Raw genomic sequence first — 22,696 nt, forward strand, 5'->3', positions numbered from 1 at the left:
TGTGCACTGGGCTGCTCTGTAAAATGCACTTTGGTCAGAAAAGACGGGGGAACACCACTCTCACTGGTATGTTTTAACAGAACTGGTTTTCTATGAGAGAAATAACGAAAGATGCTGGGAAACCAGGGAAGGAAAAGAATGACTACTTGAAGTAAATTCACAAAAGCAGATGAACTCACACAAGACTCGGTGAAAAGAACATGGTTGTGGAGTCAGGTAGATCCCGTCAGTATTATGGCTACTGACCACTTCAGAAACTCAGGGATGTTACCTGGCCTGCATAAGCCTCAATTTCTTCATCTCTCAACTTGTCATTATAAGAGGTGTTCATTACATATTTTCTTCTTTTTTCCTATTGCTTCAAGAGCTTCTTCTCTTTCAAATAATCCACCGTTATTTAGTTTCCCACTTCCCAGGACTTCTTTAGTTTCATAAGTCCTCCCTGATGTGGAGGTGTTGGCACCCACAAAAAGATGAAAAAACAAAATATCCACATAGACAAGTCTGTACTAACAGTTGCTGCTGTGAAAGTTGAAGCCATTCTACAAAAATTGTGACACACAGAGAAATCAAACTATCAGGAATAAGTACACCCAAAGCCCCTGACCAGAGTCGATAAGCTGCCAGCATGACGTAGGGATGTAGACATCTTGTTTCTGCCTAGCATATGGGGCAGGAAAGGAAAACAGTTTCCATGAGAAGTGGAAGGCTAACACCTGTGCCCCATGCAGGCTTGCAGCAGTAAGCCAGACAGGGCACTTAACACAGGAATACTGGAGCTGAAGACACTTCAAAGTTCCTCACAGAAGCAAATAAAACCGATACAGAAGACATCTCCACAACAAGGCTTCAGAAGAGTCAAAGGAGGGAAAATAAAACCCTTCCCAGCCAAAACCCACAACCACACTATTAGTGAGAGTCAGTAATTACATAAGTGAACTTAGAAATAGGACAATGGTGCTTTACCAGAAAGAAACAAATACTACAGACCCCCATTAACAACAGGTTTGGTACTTGAGGGAGAACAGACAACTGGACGAATGAAAGAATCCAGAACTCAAGAAAACTGTGTATACAGGAACACCTCAGAGATACTGCGGGGTCGGTTCCAGACCACTGCAATGAAGCAAGTATAGCAATCAAGAGAACCACATGAATATTTTGGTTTCCCAGTGCATGTAAAAGTTATGTTTACTCCATACTGTAGTCTATTAAGTGTACAGCAGCATTATGTCTAAAAAACAATGTACACACCTTAATTAAAAAATAATTTATTGGGACTTCCCTGGTGGTGTAGTGGTTAAGAATGCACCTGCCAATGCAGAGGACACAGGTTTGATCCCTGGTCGGGGAAGATCCCACATGCCACAGAACAACTAAGCCCGTGCTCCACAACTACTGAGCCTGCGCTCTAGAGCCTTCGAGCCACAACTACTGAGCCCATGCACCGCAACTACTGAAGCTGCATGCTCTAGGGCCCGTGTGCTGCAACTACTGAGCCCACATGCTGCAACTACTGAAGCCTGTGCGCCTAGAGCCCTCAACAAGAGAAGCCACCACAGCAAGAAGCTTGTGCACCACAACGAAGAGTAGTCCCTGCTTGCCACAACTAGAGAAAGCCCGCGTGCACCAACGAAGGCCCAACGCAGCCAAAAATAAATAAATAAATAATAATTTATTGCATTGGGAGTGGCCAAGATGGCAGACTAGGAAGACCCTGAGCTCACCTCCTCCCATGGGCACACCAAAATTACAACTATTTACAGAGCAGCTATCAATGAGAATGACCTGAAGACTAGCAGACAAGATCTTCCACAACTAAAGATATAAAGAAGGAATCACAATGAGATGGGTAGGCGAGGTGCAGACATGGTATAGTCAAGACCGATACCCGCAGGTAGGTGATCCACAAATGGGAGAATAATTACAATTGCAGAAGCCCTTCCCAAGGAGTGAGGGGTCTGAGCCCGACAAGAGGTTCCCCAGCCTGGATGTCCTGCACCAGGAAGATGAACCCCCAGAACATTTGTGTTTTTTAAAAAAATTTATTATTTATTTACTTATTTTATTTATTTTTTGGCTGCACCGGGTCTTAGTTGAGGCATGCGGGATCTTCATTGAGGCATGCGGGATTTTTCGTTGTGGCACGTGGGCTTCTCTCTAGTTGTGGTGTGCAGGTTTTCTCTTCTCTAGTTGTGGCGCACAGGCTCTGGGGTGTGTGGGCTCTGTAGTTGTGGCGCAGGGGTTCCAGAGCGCATGGGCTCTGTAGTTGGCAGCACGTGGGCTCTCTAGTTGAGGCACGTGGGCTCGGTGTAGTTGTGGTGCGTGGGCTTAGTTGCAACACTGCATGTGGGATCTTAGTTCCCTGACCAGAGATTGAACCCGGGTCCCCTGCACTGTAAGGTGGATTCGTACTGGACCACCAGGGAAGTCCCAAACATTTGGTTTTGAAGGTCAGTGGAGCTTCCTCTAGGGAGAGCCAGAGTGCTGTGGGAAACAGAGACTGTACACAAAATCCCAAACACTCCAGGACCCAGGGCAGAAGAAGTAATATGAAAGGAGCTACTATGAACTACTTCATGAACTACTTCTATGAACTACTTCATGCCAATGCATTTGAAAACAAAAGAAGAAATGAACAATTACTAAATGGCAGTAACCAAAACTTACTCAAAAAGGAAATATGAACAGCTTTAAAAACTCACTGAAGACATTAAATTCATGATTAAAAATCTATGCTCAACAGAACAAACACAAATAGTGTTGCCAGGAAAACTGTAAGACTAATATACGTCTGATACCAAAGCTGGGCCAGCACAGTAAGGGAAAAGAAAAAGACTAAACTCATTTTTCAATACTGATGCTAAAAATACCAAATATTAGCAAAAAAAAAAAAAAAAAAAAAATCCAACAATTAATAAAAATTAACCAAATAGTCATGCTTAAATAGGGTTTATCACTGAGTTGTAAGAGTTCTTTTTATATATTTAATATTTTGGATACTAGCCCCTTAACAAATATATGACTTGAAAATATTTTCTTCCATTTTGTGGGGTTTTGTATCATTTCTCTAGTAGTGGACTTTGAAGCACAAATGTTTTTAATTTTAATGAAGTCCAGTTTGTCTATTTTTTCTTTTGCTGCTTGTGCTTCTGTGTGGTATCTAAAAATCTCTGGCCAATCCAAGATTATGAAGATTTACTCTTTTGTTTTCTTTCTTCTAAACTAAGAACTTATAGTTTTTGCTCTTAAATTTAAGCCCATGATTAATTTTGAGCTAATTTTTACACATGGTGTGAGGTCAGGGTCCATCATCATTCTTTTACATGTGTATATCCCGTTGTCCCATCACAATCTGTTAAAAAGAGTATTCTTTCCCTACTGAATTGTCTCAGCATTCTGTTGAAAATCAATGGACCATAATTTAAGGTTGTCCACACATTTTTAAGAATAAGACACTGAAATGCTAATTGCAAGCACTGTGTAAATGGGCTTGGCTTCTTTGTAAATGGTGGGCTTCACTCTATGATAATGAGACACACACTTGTTTATTCATCTGTGGAGACCCCAAACTCAAAATTTTCTGTTTTTATTCTCTTGACTTTGAGTTTCACCAGAGAGGAATCCTCCAGTGAGGTGTATATGAGGATATAAATCTGGTTTCCAACTTTCTGAAAGCTGAGTTGGAGGAAACGGGATTAGCATCCCATTATTCATTATATACTTGCTTTCTGTTTTTAGAATGGCACCCGCCTCCTCACACATTCTTAGGACTTTCAATTTATATTTAGCCTTTCCGGAGAGTAAATCTCCCATCTTTCTGCAAGTCTACAGAGCTGAAATCTGGGGTGAGGATGAGTGGCATGGTTGCTTGCAATTTTTCTCATAAAAATTTATGTATATGCTTAATTAATGTAAAAAAATCGATCAGTACAATTTAATATAGCAATGGATTAGAGGAGAAAAGTCACAACCATCTCAATAGATAAAAAAAAAATTTAATAAAATTTAACACTGACTTTAAAACTAACAAAAAGTTCCCTTAGCAAACTAGGAAGAGAAAGGAAGGCCTATAACACCATACAGGTTATCCCTTAAAAGCCATCCGGAACAGGATACAGAGGCCCTTGTTACCACTTCTATTCAACACTGCATGGTCGGTATCCTAGCCAATGCAATAACACAGAAACAAGAAGAAAATGATGCCTCATGACAGAAGTGAAAACTCTCTGGAACCCAGAGACGAAGCTATTAAAAGATATGCAACGTTAATTTCCTGGTTGTGATACTGTACTATAGTTAACCAAGATGTTACCATTGGGGGAAACTGATGAAGGGTATATGAAATCTCTCTGTATTATTTCTTACAACTGCATGTGAATCTACTATTATTTCCAAATAAAAAGTAGGAAAAAAAAAGTTAAGCAAAATCTTTATGAAGAACGTTATGTAACTTCTCTCAGAGACATAAAAGACCTAAGTATACAAGTGACACACAAGGTACGTGGTGAAGAGATTCAGTATTAGCAATATACCAATTCTCTCCAAATTAATCCATAAATTCAATGCATTACTAGTCACAAACCCAAACCCACTTTCTGGTCAAATCTGAGCAGCTAAACCTAAACTCATAGTGAAGAGTCAAGGATAGCCTAGACAATTGTGAAGAACAAGGAGGTGAAGGACTCACTCTAGTCAAGGCCTATTATTAAGCTGTGGTATAAGCGAGGTTCTGGCACAGGGAGAGATAAATATACCAAAAGAATAGAAATAAAGCCAGAAACAGATCCTTTATAAGGGAACTTGACATATGAAAGAAGGGAAATTTCCAATCAGTAGGTAAAAAATGGACTATTCAACTAATAATGTTGGGACAACTAACTGTCATATGGAAAACAGGCAAATTAGACCTTTGTGGTAGGAAGGATTTTATAACCATAACATTAATGATTGGTAAGTCTGATTTCAGGACAAGTAAAACTTTCATGAGACCAAAGAAATTCACGAAAGTGAAGAATACAAGCCTCTCTCAGATCAGACCAGAAGTAGAAGGACATACTCAGGAGAATATCCTACATCATATTTTTAAATAGAACACTAAACACTTTCATGGCAACAGGCATGCTGTGGCAAAAGTATAAATATAAGCAAAGGAAAAACATCTACCAACTTCAAGATGGCGGTTATCTTGCCTGGGAGGCAAGAGTAAGTGATAGATGGGAAGGGATTTCTTTAGTGATACACTTGACCCCTGAACAACATGGGTTTGAACTGTGCAGGTCCACTTATACACAGATTTTTTTCAACAGTAGATACTACTGTACCACATGATCCACAGTTGGTTGAATCCATGGATGTAGAACCACATATCTGGAGGAACTGGGTATCTGGAGGGCTGACTCTAATTTATATGCAGGTTTTTGACTGCCCAGAGGGTCAGGGCCCCTAACCCCCATACTGTTCAAGGGTCAACTGCATTTCTAATGTTTTATTTCTTTTAAAAAATAGATTTAAAGTAAAGAGAGCAAAATGTTAATACCTATTACTTCTGGGTGGCAGATACATATGTGCCTGATATTTTCTGTATACTTAAATTTAAGAAATAAAAATAAAAATAAATAAAACATTGGAAGCCAGGAGGTAGGTAGCATAAGTGAGCTGAAGTTTCATAATTCATATTGTGAAAGTCAACAGGCACTGCCTATCATTAATCAATCAAGAAACAGTAGTGTAAGCATACTGCTAATATCTAGTTATGAAGGTAACCTTCAACAGATCTAAAATCAGAAACAATCCAGGTGGGAAAAAGTAGGAATGCTGTTTTTCATTTTAACTGTCTTCCCATTTGAAACATTACATGTGTGTATTACTTTAAAATATATATATATATATTTTTTTTTTTAAAAAGGGACAAACTCAGAAACCCAAATTGGAGACTATTAAAAAGCAGTTTCTGATCTCCAGAAATTTCTAAAAATCTTATTTCAGTTAAAAAAGGAATACTATATAAACCACTGTATACTTTGTTGAGTTTACCTACAGGAAACCAAATATAAGCCCTTGACTAGCAAAAACAATTTACCCTGAAACGATGTTGTAGTTGAGAGCAGGATGGTCTTTTGAGACAGGAGGAACAAGAGGTTCTGGTTGCCACTCTTCAATCAATTCTTCCTTTTCCTACAGGAGAAAAGCAGTTAAAATACAGTGCAGTGCTAATTACTGGACAGCAACTCTAGCGGTATCTAAGCTGTTTGTTGTAATGGAACCATCATAATGAACACACTGCTAGACACAGACGTCCAGCTGCTGCGCCTGGAAATGACACAGAATCACTATTGAGTTTTGTGCACTTAACCCCTCACCTCTTTCCTTATCTCAGGCTAAAGGCTCTTTTTCCATGAAGCTTTGTGGCTGACTGGAAATTTCTTAAAAACTGTATTTCTATGTTCAGGATTTTTCACTGTGGGAAGTAGGAAGTATAACTGCTACTGATGATAAAACAAAAAGTCTATAACACAAAGTTGAGAGGCATGACTGCAGGTAAGGGAGCTCAGCCTCTACTGCAAGATATGACAGACAGCCATGCCTTAAGTTCTTACAGGCATGACTGTCACAGGAAGGGATCAACTAGACTACACAGCACTGTTTCTACAAGCCATTGGCAAGGATTCAGAAGTAACTGAAATATACCAAAAGACTCTTTTATAATAATTATTGTAATAGGATTTAGCTGTTTGGAAATTTCTCATAAAAAACCACTTTATTCCTTTCACCTGTTGTTTCATGCATTCCAAGTATTTTGACTATTTTGAGTTTCTTATCCTTTCTTGAACTAGAAAACAATGTAATTTTGAAAATGTAGTCTGGATGTACAGGATGAAATGAGGCACCTGATGAACATGACAGCCACAGCAATTCTTGCCTTACATAGGCCCACTCTCAATACTTCTATTTTCACACTCCTGTTCAATGCTTCTGTGCACTTTTCTCCTAATAGGCAATTCTAGGGCATGGCTAGGAGCATATTCACCTGATGCTCAGGCACTCAAAAATGCTGGCTGAGTAAATCAGCCAATAAATTCCTCATCTATTTCTGCCAATGACTGCACAGAACAGCAGCCTGAACAAGCCTGAAGTATGTATCATGCACACTGTCCACTTGCTACCACAGAGACAGATTTGAGAATCAACTCAAGATTGCCTGGTATTCAAGAGTCTCTGCAGGGGACTTCCTTGGTGGTGCAGTGGTTAAGAATCCGCTTGCCAATGCAGGGGATATGGGTTCAAGCCCTGGTCCGGGAAGATTCCACATGCTGCAGAGCAACTAAGCCCGTGCACCACAACTACTGAGGCTGTACCCTATAGCGCGCGAGCCACAGCTACTGAGCCTGCCTGCCACAACTACTGAAGCCCGCACACCTAGAGCCCATGCTCCGCAACAACGGAAGCCACCATAATGAGAAGCCTGCGCACCTCAACGAAGAGTAGCCCCCGCTCGCTGCAACTAGAGCAAGCCCACGCGCAGCAACGAAGACCCAATGCAGCCAAAAATAAAATAAATAAATTAATTAATAATAAAAAAAGAGACTCTACAGACCTATAAAACTGAGAAGGGCATTTCTTCTTTGCTGCCATAAGTTAAGCTTTAGAAACACTCATATAGTTTTTTTTCCTTCCACAGCTTTTAGGGTAAGATGTCAGTGATTACTGAATCTTGCTCTAGGTAAGTTCTGCTTTTAGAGGGTTATCCTAAAATTATGTTTCAGTATCCTTCTTTTAAAATGCATATTTGTGTGGATTGACTTGGTTAAACTTAAACTAAGAATATTAGGAATGATCAACCCCTTAAAAAGTTGGGCTAGAAATCTATTCCATGGCCTCATAATCATTCACATGGAGTTCCTAAATACCAAGGGAAAAAAGTAGAGACAGGATTTCTGGCCCAGATAGCCCAATCTTACTGCAATACTATCAAAAGTGTGTTCTATGGCACACTAACCTCACAAGGTATTCATTAAAAAAAAGGCGGGGGTGGGGATCTATGGTCAAGTTTAGGGCAGTTCTCCTAACAGCAGTTCAAATATCCACTGTCATATTAAAGGTTACAAGAAATCATGCAATGAGACACCTCTTTAGTCTTCTTTATCCAGGTTTCCAAAACTTATTTGCCCTAAGAACCATTTGCTGCATATCCCTTATCCCCTAGGGGGGATACTGCCTGACCATCTCATGACAAATATGAATGATCAGGACAGCAGGGGCAGCCAGTGAAACCAAGGAAACAATTGCCACATTGCTGTTAATTCCATTCCACTTGCACTTCCTTCTGTGAATGCTCCAGAGAAGAGCAGTGCTCCATCACTGTGCCGCACTCAATGCTGCCTTGTGAACCAAAGTTTCAGGCGTTTTTGTGGGAAAACATCTCTCACCGTCTCTGTATCCCTAAGTAGTATTCTGGCACATTGCTACAGAGGCTGGATAAGGAAACAATCCAAGCTACAGAAACCACACTGCAGTCAAAACTGCTCTTCCTCTCACACCTGGGGCACAGTTACTAAGCGTTCCTACCTGCGTGAGAAGGTAGGGGATTCCACAAACCCCTTGGTCCCTCATACTAACAGACTCGAAGTGGGCAGGACTGCAAGTCCTCTCGACACTTCTGCTTCCTAAGGTTTGCCTAGCTTGGGCTGGAGCTGGGTCCCTTACCATACAGAACACATCAAAATTTGATTTGGGGTGGGAAGGTGGAGAGCAGTGGGATGGGGAGGATTCTTTCTAACTCTGAATTTCCTTTATAAAGACCACAGGGAAAACTTTCATTCAGGCTTCAGGAATAGTGGTGCTTTTCCCGAGCAACTCATGTAATCTTTCTTGTATACGGACATTTGAAATGCAGCACGCATCCATGCTTCCCGTCCAGCATCTAGTACGTTCCCAGGCTGCTGTTTACTCCTAGCAAAGTATAAAGGCCTGTAACATGGTACTCCTTTGTGTATTCACTTTATCCCTGTCTTCCCCGTATTTTGCTTACCCTGATTTCCTTACATTCCAGAAAATATTTTAACATTTACAGTTGAGCCACCACAAGTCCTTTTTCGAAAGATGTAGCAACTATAATCATACACCAAATAATAAAATAGAGATTTAACTTCTTACCTTGACTGTAAGATCAGATCGTTCTTGTAACTTGTAAGTTTTAGAGAAAAGAAGTCTGATTATCCAGAGTATTAAAATTCCTTCCAAAATAAGATGATAAGCAGGAGCCTAGGAGTCAGTCAAAAACAGAAGCAAAACAAGAAGTGAAATAAACATTTCCAAAACCTGCACATAAAATTTAATTCACTTGCATATACTGCTCCCGTGACCTTTAACCTATTTATTACTTCTTAAAATTTACTTTCAAAGCGCACTTCATTTCTACTCATTCCTTTTCCCACTTCTAACAGAAGGCAATTTCTCCTACATGAAAAATCTCTAAAACTGCAGCGTTAGGAATAAAAACATCTTTAGGAATAAAATTAATTTTTAAAATTAAATCTGACACAGAATTCCAATAGTCAAACAATATCAACTATCAGATCCTTCAGGTAATTTATATTTTTACTGGTGGGAAATGACTGTAACAAACATTTCACAGCTTCACAAGCCTTCTACAACCCCCACATACCATGGATAAATTGAGAATTATTTGGACACCAGTTTCCATAATTCTCAAAGACTTTTGCAAAACTTACTATATTTCCTGTATCCCCAATAGGCCTCTTTAAATTCTCCTTGGAACGTGGCAGAGAAAAAAAGACTTTATAAGTGCTTAAAGAAATAGCAGGTCTCTTTTCTACCACAGTTCCCCAAAAGTATGTAGTGTGTTCCATGTCAACATCCACAAAGGTACCTTAATGAAATTATCCACATCAGGTCTTCTTTTCAACTGAGCATTTCCAGGATAAAAGCCAGGCTGACTTTTATGTCTTACACAACTAGATACAGTAAGTGCATATAAAAGATTCCAGGTATCAACTAAACCTCCATAAGTCAGTTATCGGGTGCTACATTCCAATAGGTTGTCATTGAAAAGTCATTTAAAAGAGGTATTTATGCAAGAGGGAAGAGATATGGGGATATATGTACATGTACAGCTGATTCACTTTGTTATAAAGCAGAAACTAACACACCATTGTAAAGCAATTATACTCCAATAAAGATGTTAAAAAAAAAGAGGTATTTAGAAACGTAAATACAAATTATTTGCAAACATTAGACAAAAAAAAAGCAATGATGATTCACAATAGTTAAAAAAGTTCAGAAGCGGGGACCAGGGAAACTGCTGACTATTTCATAAATAAACTTTCAGGTCATTGGACAAATAACTTTAAAACTACATACATGTTACATATGTATGGGTACACAGCAAGACTCCTCAAATTCTGCATACACTGTGCACAGAAATTAGAAGCAAAACCAGAAATCTAAGACTATTTTTAAAATTTGCTGATCCCTCCTGACTATAATTCATTTAAGAATGAGGACTCGACTAAAAAAATCCTTTTGGTTTTATCAATAATTGGATTATAGTTGACAAACATAAGTCCAAGTCACTAAACATTCCACTCCACAAAGAAATCCTAAGAAAAGTTGAAATGTCTACTGAATTAATAAAAATCACAAATGTGGCTTCTTTTCTTCCCTAGGAAATGTTACATCAAGGAGACCTTCTCTCAAGTCTCACTCATGGTCAATACCAGGGTATGAGAAGTTACATAGTCAAAGGGCAGTCTTCAAGAAGGCAGCAACAACATATAGTAGAAATTATTCATTTCTAAAAAAGAAATCTTAGATTTTAGTGGTTCTTCTTAGTCACTATAATCTACCTAAGGTTGGACATCACCTAAGCTCTATTTGCTCTCTTAACTGTTTTTTTTTCAAAAAGTCCTGATGGGTTTTGCAATAATACATCTTGCATCATCACCCTTACCAGTAAACGCTATATTAAGTTTTAAGAAAATTATCAAAAGAAAACAGATTCACTTTAAGTGAATGTAAGCTCTGTAAGCACAGGGACTTCTACCTGTTCCCTCATTGCACTATTCCTAGCATCTAGATCTCGGCTGTCCAATATTGTAGTCACTAGCATCATTCAACTATTTAAATACACATCTAAATTAAATGAAAAATTCAGCCCCTCAGTTGCACTAGCCACGTTTCAAGTGCTTAACAGCCACATGTGGTTAGTGGGCTACTGTACTGAACAGCTCAGAGAACACGCAGAAAGTTCCATTGCACAGTGCATGGAAACTCACTGAATGTCAAATGAATGAACATTCTCCAAGACTGACATTTAAATTTCATATTATTTTACCTACTTGAAACAGCTGGCCTTTCAAAAAAGCTCCTAACTGGTCTTTCTTTAAATTTTTACTAAAATAATTTTATCTTTACAAGACAGAAGATGGGACGTAGGCGGGAAGAATGACAAACTATTTCACATACCTAAATCATTCGGCTTCCTTTCTAACCCCACGTCCCAACAAAAACAAAGTCCAACTTATTACAATTCTTTCCCCTATTCCCTGCTCCACAGTTCCGAGAACCTGTCTTCCCTGGGATCTCTCCAGACTGAGATTTTCCACTCTACTTTCATCACTCCGTTTTACCATCAGTCCCAACTCTTGTTTTTGACTAGCCTCTCTCCTGTATTCGGGCAGGACCTGGAGAGGGCTCCGCGCTCGCAGCAGCGCAATACGAGACCCCCGGCTCCGGCTCCCGCCCGTGCCTCCCTACATTCCGCCACTGGGAAATGTGTGCGCCTATGAGCCTTTCCAGCGAGGGACGCCGGGGGTCCGGGCGTAACCGGGCCAGGCCTGCCCAGGCCTCAGACCAAAAATCCACACAAAACTTCCCACCTCCCCAGGGCTGGGTGTGGTCGTGGACCCCTGGGGCCGCCAAGCTCACCTCGTAGAGAGCCTGTACCATCTCCACCAGCACCCACTGCTCCGCCACCGTCGCCATAGTTAGCCGCCAGGGTTTCCTTCCGGAAGGCGGGCCGCAGGCACGTCAGATATTGCGCGGCGCGGTCCAGTGACGTCTACACACCCGGAAGGCGGGGCTGCCGTGAGTTGGGCCCCGCCTTCTCGCGCCTGCGTACTGGGCGGCCGGTGGCTGCGCTGGCTGAGGAAGGTTTCGGGGTGGAAGGTCAACTTGAGGTCTCGCTTGGGTGCGGGGAGGGGTGGGAAGCGGCAGGCTGGTCCCCGCAACAGGTATTCACAACGTGGCCATTATGTGCCAGACCCTGTGCTAGGCTCTCAGGATGGAGAGATTTTAATAAATGGCCCTCGCGCTTGTTAGGCAGTTGGGTGCAGGGAGTTATTAATGCAATCGCAAACATATTCTTTACTTTTAAATTACATAAGTAATGCAGGAATGCATTATCGTAAAAAAAAATAGACAACTCTTATATAGCACTTACTGTGTATAAAGCCTAGCCTAAGGATTTGCAGGTATTAAGCCATATAGGAGTTTGGTGTGGAACCTTCAAGAGCCTCTGTATCCCAAAGTGGTGTGCACACACACTTCGGTTGGATTTCTTAAATATAACCGGGAGCATAGGGACAATATTGTTCTACAATTGCTTTTCTTCCATTCTTTTTTTGGCTATAAATCTTGTGTTTTTAATCAACGAAGAAGCCTATTTATTGGAATAATTTGTTATGTGTATTTCTCTTTCCATTTTATTTAAACATTTTCCTATTGGTGAACACTTAGGTTTTTTCTACTTTTTCACCTATTACAAACAATGCTACAGTAAACATTGATGTGCCCTATTGTCTTTCTGTGCGTGTTGGGGTATATCTGACAAGTTTCCTCAAAGTCGAATTTTACTCAATTTGCATGCTAATGTCGATAAATACTGCCATACTGCTCTCCAGAATGGCTCAACCAATTTTAAATGTTTGAAAGTGTATTCACACTCTATCTCATGATGGATATTATCAATCTTTTAAAATTTTTGGCCAATTTAATTTAATGGGGATAAAATGTCTCCACTGAATTTTACTTCCCATGCTGCTGGTTATTTATGGTTATTCTTATATGTTTATTGGCATTTGTAGTCCGTTTGTGAATCATCAATTCATATTCTTTGCCCAGTTTTCTATTAGTTATTTTTCACTTTCTAATGGATGTATGGAAGTTTTTTATGCATTCTGAATATGTTATATTTTCCTATTTCATATGTGACAATTATTTTTGCCCAATTTCTGTCTAGTTGTTTACATTGTCTTTTGTCATACCTATATTTTAATTTTTATGTAATGTGTCAGTCTGTTCCTTTATTGCCTGTGGGTTTGTATCTTGCTTAGAAAGATCATCTTCACCACACTTAGGTTTTCCTCCCATGCTTCAGTTTGTTGTTTATAGTTAGCTCTTTAATTATTCTGGAAATTATATTTTTGTATGATGAGAGGTATGGGCCTTTATTTTTTCCTAAAGGAATAACAATTTTTCTCAGTGCCATTTATTTGAGTAATCCTGATTTTCCCAAATTCTGTGAAATGGCACCAGCACTATGCACTGCACATGAAGTTACCACTATGTACCCGATGATGTTGGTGCCCTGGGATCCAGTACCATGCTTGCGCACGCTGCCTCGCCCAGGTGCATTCACTCCCAACAGCCAGCTCCTGCAATTTTCAGAGGCCTACCTTCAGGCTGCCAGAACCCATGTTTCCTACTCTCATGGAGAACTGGAAGGATCTGAGAACATGTTTTCTCAGGCAGCCCTTTACTGGGTGGGTGACTGATGGTTGCTGGGGTGTAAAATATTGGAGCTTCCTGGCCGCACAGAGCAAGACGATTCGAAGGGGTGAACCTCACCCTCTCCTCTAGATTGAGTCAAGGGTACTGTGTGCAAATTCTTTGACACACCCATCAAGAGGTAGAGTCTATGTTCTCTTTGCTTGAATCTGGGTGTACCTTGTGACAACTTCTACAGTAGATTGCTGCTGCCATGTGGAGAGATCATGTGGGTACCTCATACACAGGAGAAGAGATAGCGAAGTGACCCCACCTGCTCCAGCCCCCTGCTGTTTGAGTCTTACCAGTCCAGGTGCCAGACATGTAAGGGAAGTTGCCTTCAAGATGACCCTGGCTCTAATCACCCTCTGGTTCAACCACCTGAGAGACTTTGAGTGAAAAATGTCTAGCTAAGCTCAGACAACCCCAAAATTTGTGAGCAAAACAAATGATTGTTATTGTCCTAAGGCACTGCTTTGGGATTGGTTGCTATGTAGAAGTTATCTGCTACAATAGATCACTGGAATGGGTACCCTGTGGAACCTTGAAGGCTTTTGCACTCTTGCATGGTCCCTGTATTATTTTCCTAAGGTTGCCATAACAAATTATCAGAAACTGGGTGGCTTGAAACAACAAAAATTTATTCTCTCACAGTTCTGGAGGCCAGAAGTCCAAAATCAAGTTGTCGACAGGGCTGCACTCCCTCCAAAGACTCTGGGGAATAATCCTTCCTTGTCTCTTCCAGCTTCTGGTGGCTCCTGGCATTCTTTAGCTTGTGACTGCACAACTACAATCTCTGCCTCTGTATTCACATGATCTTCTCTGTCCTATATGTGTCTCTTTACACACACTTGTCATTGGATTTAGGACCCATCCTGATAATCCAGGCTGTCATCTCAAGAGCCTTAATTTAATTACATCTGCAAAGAAACTTTTTCCAAATAAGACCATATTCACAGGTTCCAGAGATTATGACATGGACATGTACTTTGGGGGCCCACCATTCAACTCAGCTACAGTCCAATCTCTGGCCCACAATTCACATCTGTCCCACATGCAAACTACATTTGCTCCGTTCCAACATTTCCAAAAGTTTCAACCCTCATCTAAATCAGTTCAAAAAGTCCAAAATCTCATCATCTAAGTCATCTAAATCAGATATGAATGAATCTCTAGGTATAACCCATCCAATGGCAAAATTCTCCATCTATTGACCTGTAAAGCCAGAAGATCACATACAAAATACAAGGGTGGGACAGGAATAGGATAGACATTTCCATTCCAAAAGGGAGAAAATGCAAGGAATAAAGGAGTCATCAGTCCCAAAAAAGTTAGCAATCCAGCAGGGCCAGTTTCATTTTGTTTCAAGACCTGAGAATAATTCTCTGTGTTATGAAGCTACATCATCTGGGCACACAGCTCCATAGGCCTCTGCACCTATGGTAGATTGGTAGGTCTCTGCTCCTACACCTCCAGCTTCTACCTCTTGAGTCCATGGCTCTGCCCTTATAGTCATTCTTCATTTTTCTTGAAGGGGAGCATATGCTTATAGCTAAGAAGCTTTAACAGCCCTGTAGAGTTCTGGAAATTCAACAGAATTCTGGAAATTCAACAGCACTCTTTCACTTTGTCCTGTCTCTGTCCCTTCAGGCCAAGCTGACCGTGTTTCTGCTGATACAACATTCTCAGAAACCTTGTGGGTCTCCCATGTATGTCATGAGACTGTGCCATAAACAGAGAGTCCTCCAGAGATCTTTTCTGAATAACCCCGTCTCTACTTCTGGCTCTGCTGAGATGATTGAGTGGATCCATGAGTCACATATTTAATCTCTTTACAAAAAGTTTGTCCAGCTGCATCCTTGGCCCTCTCTCCAGAGCAGACTTTCCCAACAGTGACTCTACTAATTTTTTCATCCTTTGCAATATGGATAACCCAAGAACCTCCCAAGTCATCAAGTGCTGTGTTCTTTTTTGCCTGACAGTTCCTTCCTCAATTTACGTCTTTCCTCTCATATTTTTGAAGAAACAGCATGAAGGAACCAGACCACACTTTCAACACTTTGCTTAGAAATTTCCTCAGCTAATTATCCAAGTTCATTACTTAAAAGTTCTGCTTTCCACCGTAGCTACAGGACACAATTCAGTTAGGTTCTTTGCCACTGTATCACCACGATTGCCTTTCCTCTAGTTTCTAATAACATGTTCCACGTTTCCTTCTGAGCCCTCAACAGAAAGGACTTTAACATCCATATTTACTAACATTCTGGTCATGATGGGATCCCCATTCTCTAAGATGACAGACATTTTCTCTACCATGCTCTTCACTTTCTTCTGAGATCTCACCAGGATTATCCTTAAAGCCCATATTTCTACTTGCAGACTCTTCAAATCTTTTTCTCTCATGCACCTCAAAATTCTTCCAACCTCTATCCATTACCTAATTCCAAAGCCACTTCCATAGTTTTAGGTATTTGTTACAGCAGCACTTCACTTCCTAGTACCAAAATCTGTATTAGTTTCCTAGGGCTGTCATAACAAATTACCACGAATGGGGTGGGAGAAAAAAAAAGAGAAATTTATTTTCTTATATTCTGAGAGGTCAAAAATCCAAAATCAAGCTGTTTGCAGGGCTGTACTCACTTTGAAGGCTTTAGGGGAGAATGTGTCCTTTCTTCTTCCAGGTTCTGGTGGCTCCATTCATTCCCTGGCTTGTGGCTGCATCACTCTAATTTCTATCTCCATCTTCACATGGTCTTCTCCTCTTTCTCTGTGTATGTCTCCTCTGTGTTTCTTATAAAGATACTGTCACTGGATTTAGGACCCATCTGGATAATCTAGGATGATCTCATCTTAGAATCCTTAATTACAACTGTTACAGCCCTTTTTCCAAATAAGGTGACATTTACAATGTAGGATTAGGATTGGGATAAGACCATGTCTTTGGGGGCCACTATTCAACTTACTACAGCCTCCTTTCTTTTCTGATCCTACCACCAATCTCTCCCACCAGTTTTTCCCGAGAATGCTTCTTAACAAATCATTTTCACACATATCCTTGTCTCGCAGTCTGCTTCTGGAAAACCAAACTTGATAGAGTTTGTATCTGGAGCATCTATTTGATTCCATTAATCTATTTTATTTGTGCCCATTCTGATACAATATTACTTAAAAAAAATAAATTACTTATTTTGAAATATTTTCAGGTCCATATGGCATTGTAAGAAATAAATCAGAGAGATCTCATGTCCCCTTTACCCAGTTTTCTTCAATCATAACATCTTGCAAAACTATGGTACAATACTAAAACCAGAATACTGACATTGATACAGTCAGGATACAGAAGCATTCCCTTGCCACAAGGATCCCTCATTTTGCCTTTTTATGGCTACACCCACTTCCCCTTCTCCCTCCTCAGTCTCTGTCCCATGACACCCCCTAATCTGTTCTCCATTTCTATAATTTTGCATTTTTAGAATTTTATATAAATGGAATCATTATCATAGGGGAAATTTTAAGATTGGCATTTAAATTTCAGCGTAATTCCCTAAGATTCATCCAGGAAGTTGCATGTATCAATAGTGTTTCCCTTTTCATTGCTGAGTGGTATTCTGTGATATGGATGTTAGGTCATTGTTAGGCCATTGTTAGCTCTGCTCATTGTTAGGCCATTCACATGTTGAAGGGCACTTGAGTAGTTTCCAGTTTTAGAGCTCCTCTTAAGATTTGTGTACAGATTTTTGTGTGGACATCAACTTTCATTTCTCTGGGATTCATACCCAGGAGTGAAATTGGTGGGTCATATGGTAATTTTATGTTTAGTTTTACAAAACCTGACAAACTATTTTGCAGAGTGCCTGTACCATTTTGCTTTCCCATCAGCAACGTATCAGTGGTCTAGTTTCTCTACATCCTCACCAGGTGTTGTCACAATTTTTTACTTTGGCCATTCTGATAGGTATGTAATTATATCTCACTGTAGTTTTAATTTGCATTTTCCAATTTTCATATGTTTATTTGTTATTAAATAAGGATGAGAGAGGTCTGTATATCAACCTTGGTAAAATGTCTATTTATGTCTTTTGCCCATTTTCCAACTGGATTTTATGTTAACTGTTCAGTTTTAAGAGTTCTTTGTGTAATCTAGATACTATTCCTTTGCCATTAAGTGGTTTGCACCATGATTTTTTTAATTCACTGTAGTTTTGTGGTATTTTGTTCTGGTGAATGTAGCAATTCAGTTGGCTCATTATTTCTTATTCATAACAGTCAGTTCTTCTTTCATGAGGTTACATTTTCTTTTCATTTACTCTTTCAACTGATATTTAACCAGTACCCACTATAAGCCTAAGGAGATAGGGACAAAGAAGTGAACAAAATCTTCAAAGATCTTTTTCTTCCTGGAGCTTATATCCTACTAAGGGAACCAGAAAGAAACAAGACAGACAAGGAAAATATATAGTGTCTTAGATAGTGATAAGTGCTAGAGAGAAAGTAATAAAGCAGGGAAGGGGGTTATAAATTGTTTGCGAGGTTGATATTTTAGATCGGATGACCAGGGAAGGCTTACTGAGAAGTTAACTTTTGACTTAAATACTAGTTGCAAATGAAAGAGCTAGCCATGCAGATACCTAGTCAATACTATTGTCTTTTGTGCTACACACTACAAAAATTTCTCAGTTCCTATGAACTTTGCAGGTAGAGAGACTAACAGGTGCAAGGCCCTAAGGTTGGAGCATTCTCAGAATGCTCAAGGCAGAATGAGGGGCCAATCTGGCTGGATTGGATTGAGCCAGAGGACAGAAGAGTAGGAGGTGAGGTTAGGAGTGAGGAAGAAGCCTGGTCTTATGGGGATTGTAGGTCGCTCTCAGGACTCTGCCATTTCCCAGATGACATGGGGGCTGTTGGAGGGTTCTGAACAGAAGAGAGACATGCTCTGGCTTGCATTTGCCAGGATTTCTCTGCCAGCTCTTTGAAAATTGATTGATGGGATCATTTTAGAAGCAATGTATCAGCTAGGGTCTAACAAGGAAAAATAAACCACTTGAGTGGTGAGAAAGCAAACCTGACACTTTGCTCTGAGTCAAGTTTGCCCTGCCTGAAGTTCTTTAGCACTTTTAATGGCAGCTGCCACCTAAGTAAATAGCTCTGCTCAGGGGCAACCTCACAACAACTTATGTCTAACAAATATTGCTAGAGGCAGAATAAAGAGGAATCAAAAAAGGAAGAATCATGGGATTCATCACAGAGGAATGAAAATCTTTTGATAATTATTAAGAAGTGTGATATATAAAACAAACACTGATGTGGTTACTTACTCCCCTACTCATCCCCCCAACATTAAAGGGCCCCAAACAAGTCTTCTCTATTTACCTCAGTTTGGAGAAAATGGGAATATTTGAATGGGCTTTATGTAAAATGGTTGTGTCTCTTTTGCCTGATTGTTTTGTGGGAGTGAACTTTGTGTCTCACTGTGGAATGCTTCCCCTGCCTGGTATTGTAAGACAGGCCATATAAATCCACCTTTTGGGCAAAGTCGTACGTGAATTGAACATATAAAAGAAGTCAATAGGGTTGCCTGATCCCATGTAGTGTAAGGTGGAAACTGGGGGTTGACAGGAGTAGTAGTGGAGGATTTTTATCCCTAGGGTGAACTGGTTTAGGGTTGACTTATGCACTCATATAGAGGGCCTTTGTTGAATGCCTTGTGCAGATTTTTTAAAGATGTGGTACATAAACCCTGAAATTCTAGAACATAGAAATATTTTGATTTCCATTTTAGTTGTTGGAAATCTCCTTGATATAAAGAAGCAAGTGAAAGAAAATGTAATTGGACCAGCAAGTCAGCCTTTTCATATCATTTAGGCAGCAACCCAGTTCTTTGGGGAAATTGAAAACATTGTCTTGTAATCTCTACCTAATCAGAAATGTAAACACAGCTCGTTATTGCCTAAGACTGGGCCCTGTGACCTCAGTCAGGTAGTACCTGAAACCAAAGGGCGAAAAAAGAAGGAAAGAGAGCTTTAAAAAAGTACAACCTGTTGGAAAGACTTCCTTGCCCCAAAATCTAATTCATACTCTCTGTAAAGATTTTTCAAGGACAAATGCAAATCTTAAAAGTCTCTTCCACAAATAGTAAAAAACCTTAGTCTTCTGAGCAGATAAACAACTTATTCCAACTGTTATTTATAAACTAGTGAGTTTTATATTGTAATACCTGATTCATGACTAAAGTTTTAAAATGAAGCTATGAGATCACTGGTTGTGTCTGTATGTCTGTGGTGTATGTTGGAGATACGGTATTTTTTCTACCTCTGATGGTATTATTGAAATTAATTTGTAAAAGATTCATGACTAAAGTTTTAAAATGAAGCTATGAGATCACTGGTTGTGTCTGTATGTCTGTGGTGTATGTTGGAGATACGGTATTTTTTTCTACCTCTGATAGTATTATTGAAATTAATTTGTAAAAGAGCTCTGTTTACTTTGCTTAAAAGTGCTTACAAATTAAATATTTTTAAATGTAATAGAAACAAACCCAAATATTTTTCAAGTTCATGTGATCCAGGATTAATCTTTAACAAATAAAAGTAAATTTAAGGTTATCAGTTCAATTAAAATAGGTATGTGTTTAGAGTTGTCAGCATTAAATGTAAAACTTTTATTAAACCTAGGTTTATTAAAAGTCACGGGGGCTTCCCTGGTGGCGCAGTGGTTGAGAGTCTGCCTGCCAATGCAGGGGACACGGTTCGAGCCCTGGTCTGGGAAGATCCCACATGCCGCGGAGCAGCTGGGCCCGTGAGCCACAACTACTGAGCCTGCGTGTCTGGAGCCTGTGCTCCGCAACAAGAGAGGCCGCGATAGTGAGAGGCCCGCGCACCGCGATGAAGAGTGGCCCACACTTGCCGCAACTAGAGAAAGCCCTCGCACAGAAACGAAGACCCAACACAGCCATAAATAAATAAATAAATAATTCCCCCAAAAAATGTATTAAAAGTCAAATAAGTTTATGTTATCTCTGATACAAAATTTGCCAGCAAGAAAAATAGCCTGGGATGTTGATCGACTTTGTCTAATGTCTCCTGAAGTTTTCAAGGGTGATCTAAACATAATTTTTGGGAACAAGTGATGTAGATAAATGTAAGTAAGCTAAATCTTAAAAACAGCTTCCAAAATAATTTGGTAACAAAACTGTACAGTTTTGCTAAGTTAAATTAAGTGATGAAAATTCATTGAATGTCTAGATCATTTCCAAATATGATAAATTGCTGAAATATTAATTGCTAAACAAGTATAAATATACCTACTTTTTGTCTTCTTATTACAGAAAAACTAAATATGTTTAGATTTATTAGAAACATGTCATGTACCACATTGAAAAAAAATTATTATGTTATGAGGAAATGTATGTTTCTAGAAATTATGAAATGTATTCACATGTTTGCCAACCAAAAAATACTGGTATAACAAACAGGTCACAATTGCTTACTCCTTAGTTTTCACTAGAAATTAAGGTTTCTAAGGGTTAAGAACTCTAATTAATATAAATAATTAAAATTAATAAGGAAAACATCTTTATATGTAAGGGGAAAAAAGTATAAGGAATGGAAATGCATTTTGTTAAGGGGAAAACAAGTAATTTTTTCCTAAAAAGAAGTTAAAAAAAAAAAGGAGAGAGAGAGAGAAAGGGAAAGCATAGGACAAAATTTGAATATACAAAAGAAAGGTGTTATAGAGGTTTATGGAAAAGAAACCCTGAGAAAAATTTTTGTGTGTGGTTAGGACTGGCTAAGAATAAAATAGAATAAATTTAGAATAAATATAATAAATTTAATTGAGTGAATGAATTTTAATATTAAAACTAAGCTGTTGCAAAACTAGAATTTGAATTTTTCTCTCTGTTAAGTGGGCAAAGTTATCTTGCAATATTGATCTGTTTTTGATAGCAGATTGTAAAATTTCTTTACCTTTTAAATAATCTGTTGTAAGTTTCTGTATTTGCCTTTGAAATATCTTATTGTCACTTTGGTTAAGTGAATAAGTATTCTTTCACAGTGACCTATGATCCTATTTGACCAAGTATTTTAAACCTTTTGATATCTTTGACAAATTTCCCCAAATCAAATTCTAGATGAAGTCTTTTTGACCTCTAGCTAACTTTGAGGTTTTCAGAGGGCCCCTGAAAAATCTCAAAGAGAGATATTAAACTTATTAGGCTTATTTGGTATGTTAAATTACATGGAAAGCATTGTCAAATGAGTGATAATTTGAGATAAACCTTAGGTTATATTGTATGAATGAATGTTACTAATATAAATGTTATAGAAATTACATAAAATTCTTAAAACTCAGATATGTCCTGGTATAATATCAATCACAATTCTAGTTATTATTTTATAATGTTGTATGTCACAGAAATAACCAAATTTCCTTGTCAATTGCATTATAATAAGATCTTTAACCATACCATTTAAAGTATTTTGTCATTTATAGACAGTTACTGTTTTACTCTGATGCTTTTACAAAAATGCTTCATGTTCAAGAAGATTTATAGAAAGAAATTTTTGACATACATACCTTTCTGATAACTTTCAAATCATATACTTAACTGAGTAAGAAATTACAGAACTCTAATGAAAACCCTGGTGGCTTCATAAAACTGCTAACAAAGATCAAGATCAGTAAGAATTAATTATACCAAACTGAATGAACTGATGAACATGATCATAAGTTTTATGATTTTTCATCTGAACTATTACAGGCTTTTTAATATTTGCTTTCCAGATATAAGGAAATCTTTCCTCTTAAGCTGACAATATTATAGCTACTTGGTAAATTATACATTTGTAAGTAGAATTGAAACATTTATCTTTTTTTCCTCCCTACCTGATTGCTCCAGAATTTGGAGACT

The 22,696-nt window shown here is 38.9% G+C and overlaps 1 protein-coding gene across 2 annotated transcripts in view; it reads right to left on the reverse strand.

Moving 5' to 3' along the window:
* SPTLC1 (serine palmitoyltransferase long chain base subunit 1) overlaps positions 1-12,035 on the reverse strand; it is a 54,735-nt gene extending 42,700 nt beyond the window's left edge. For both annotated transcript variants that reach the window (XM_059927009.1, XM_059927010.1), the window contains exons 1-3: positions 11,950-12,035; positions 9,157-9,264; positions 6,083-6,177 (exon numbers count right to left, since the gene is read on the reverse strand). In XM_059927009.1, coding sequence (XP_059782992.1) covers positions 6,083-6,177; positions 9,157-9,264; positions 11,950-12,006 — 260 coding nt within the window. In that variant the 5' untranslated portion in view covers positions 12,007-12,035. The remainder of the gene's footprint in view (positions 1-6,082; positions 6,178-9,156; positions 9,265-11,949) is intronic.
* Positions 12,036-22,696: the final 10,661 nt, after the last annotated feature.

Source organism: Balaenoptera ricei, chromosome 6 (assembly GCF_028023285.1).
Source record: "Balaenoptera ricei isolate mBalRic1 chromosome 6, mBalRic1.hap2, whole genome shotgun sequence".
In the NCBI taxonomy this organism is placed as follows: Eukaryota; Metazoa; Chordata; class Mammalia; order Artiodactyla; family Balaenopteridae; genus Balaenoptera; species Balaenoptera ricei.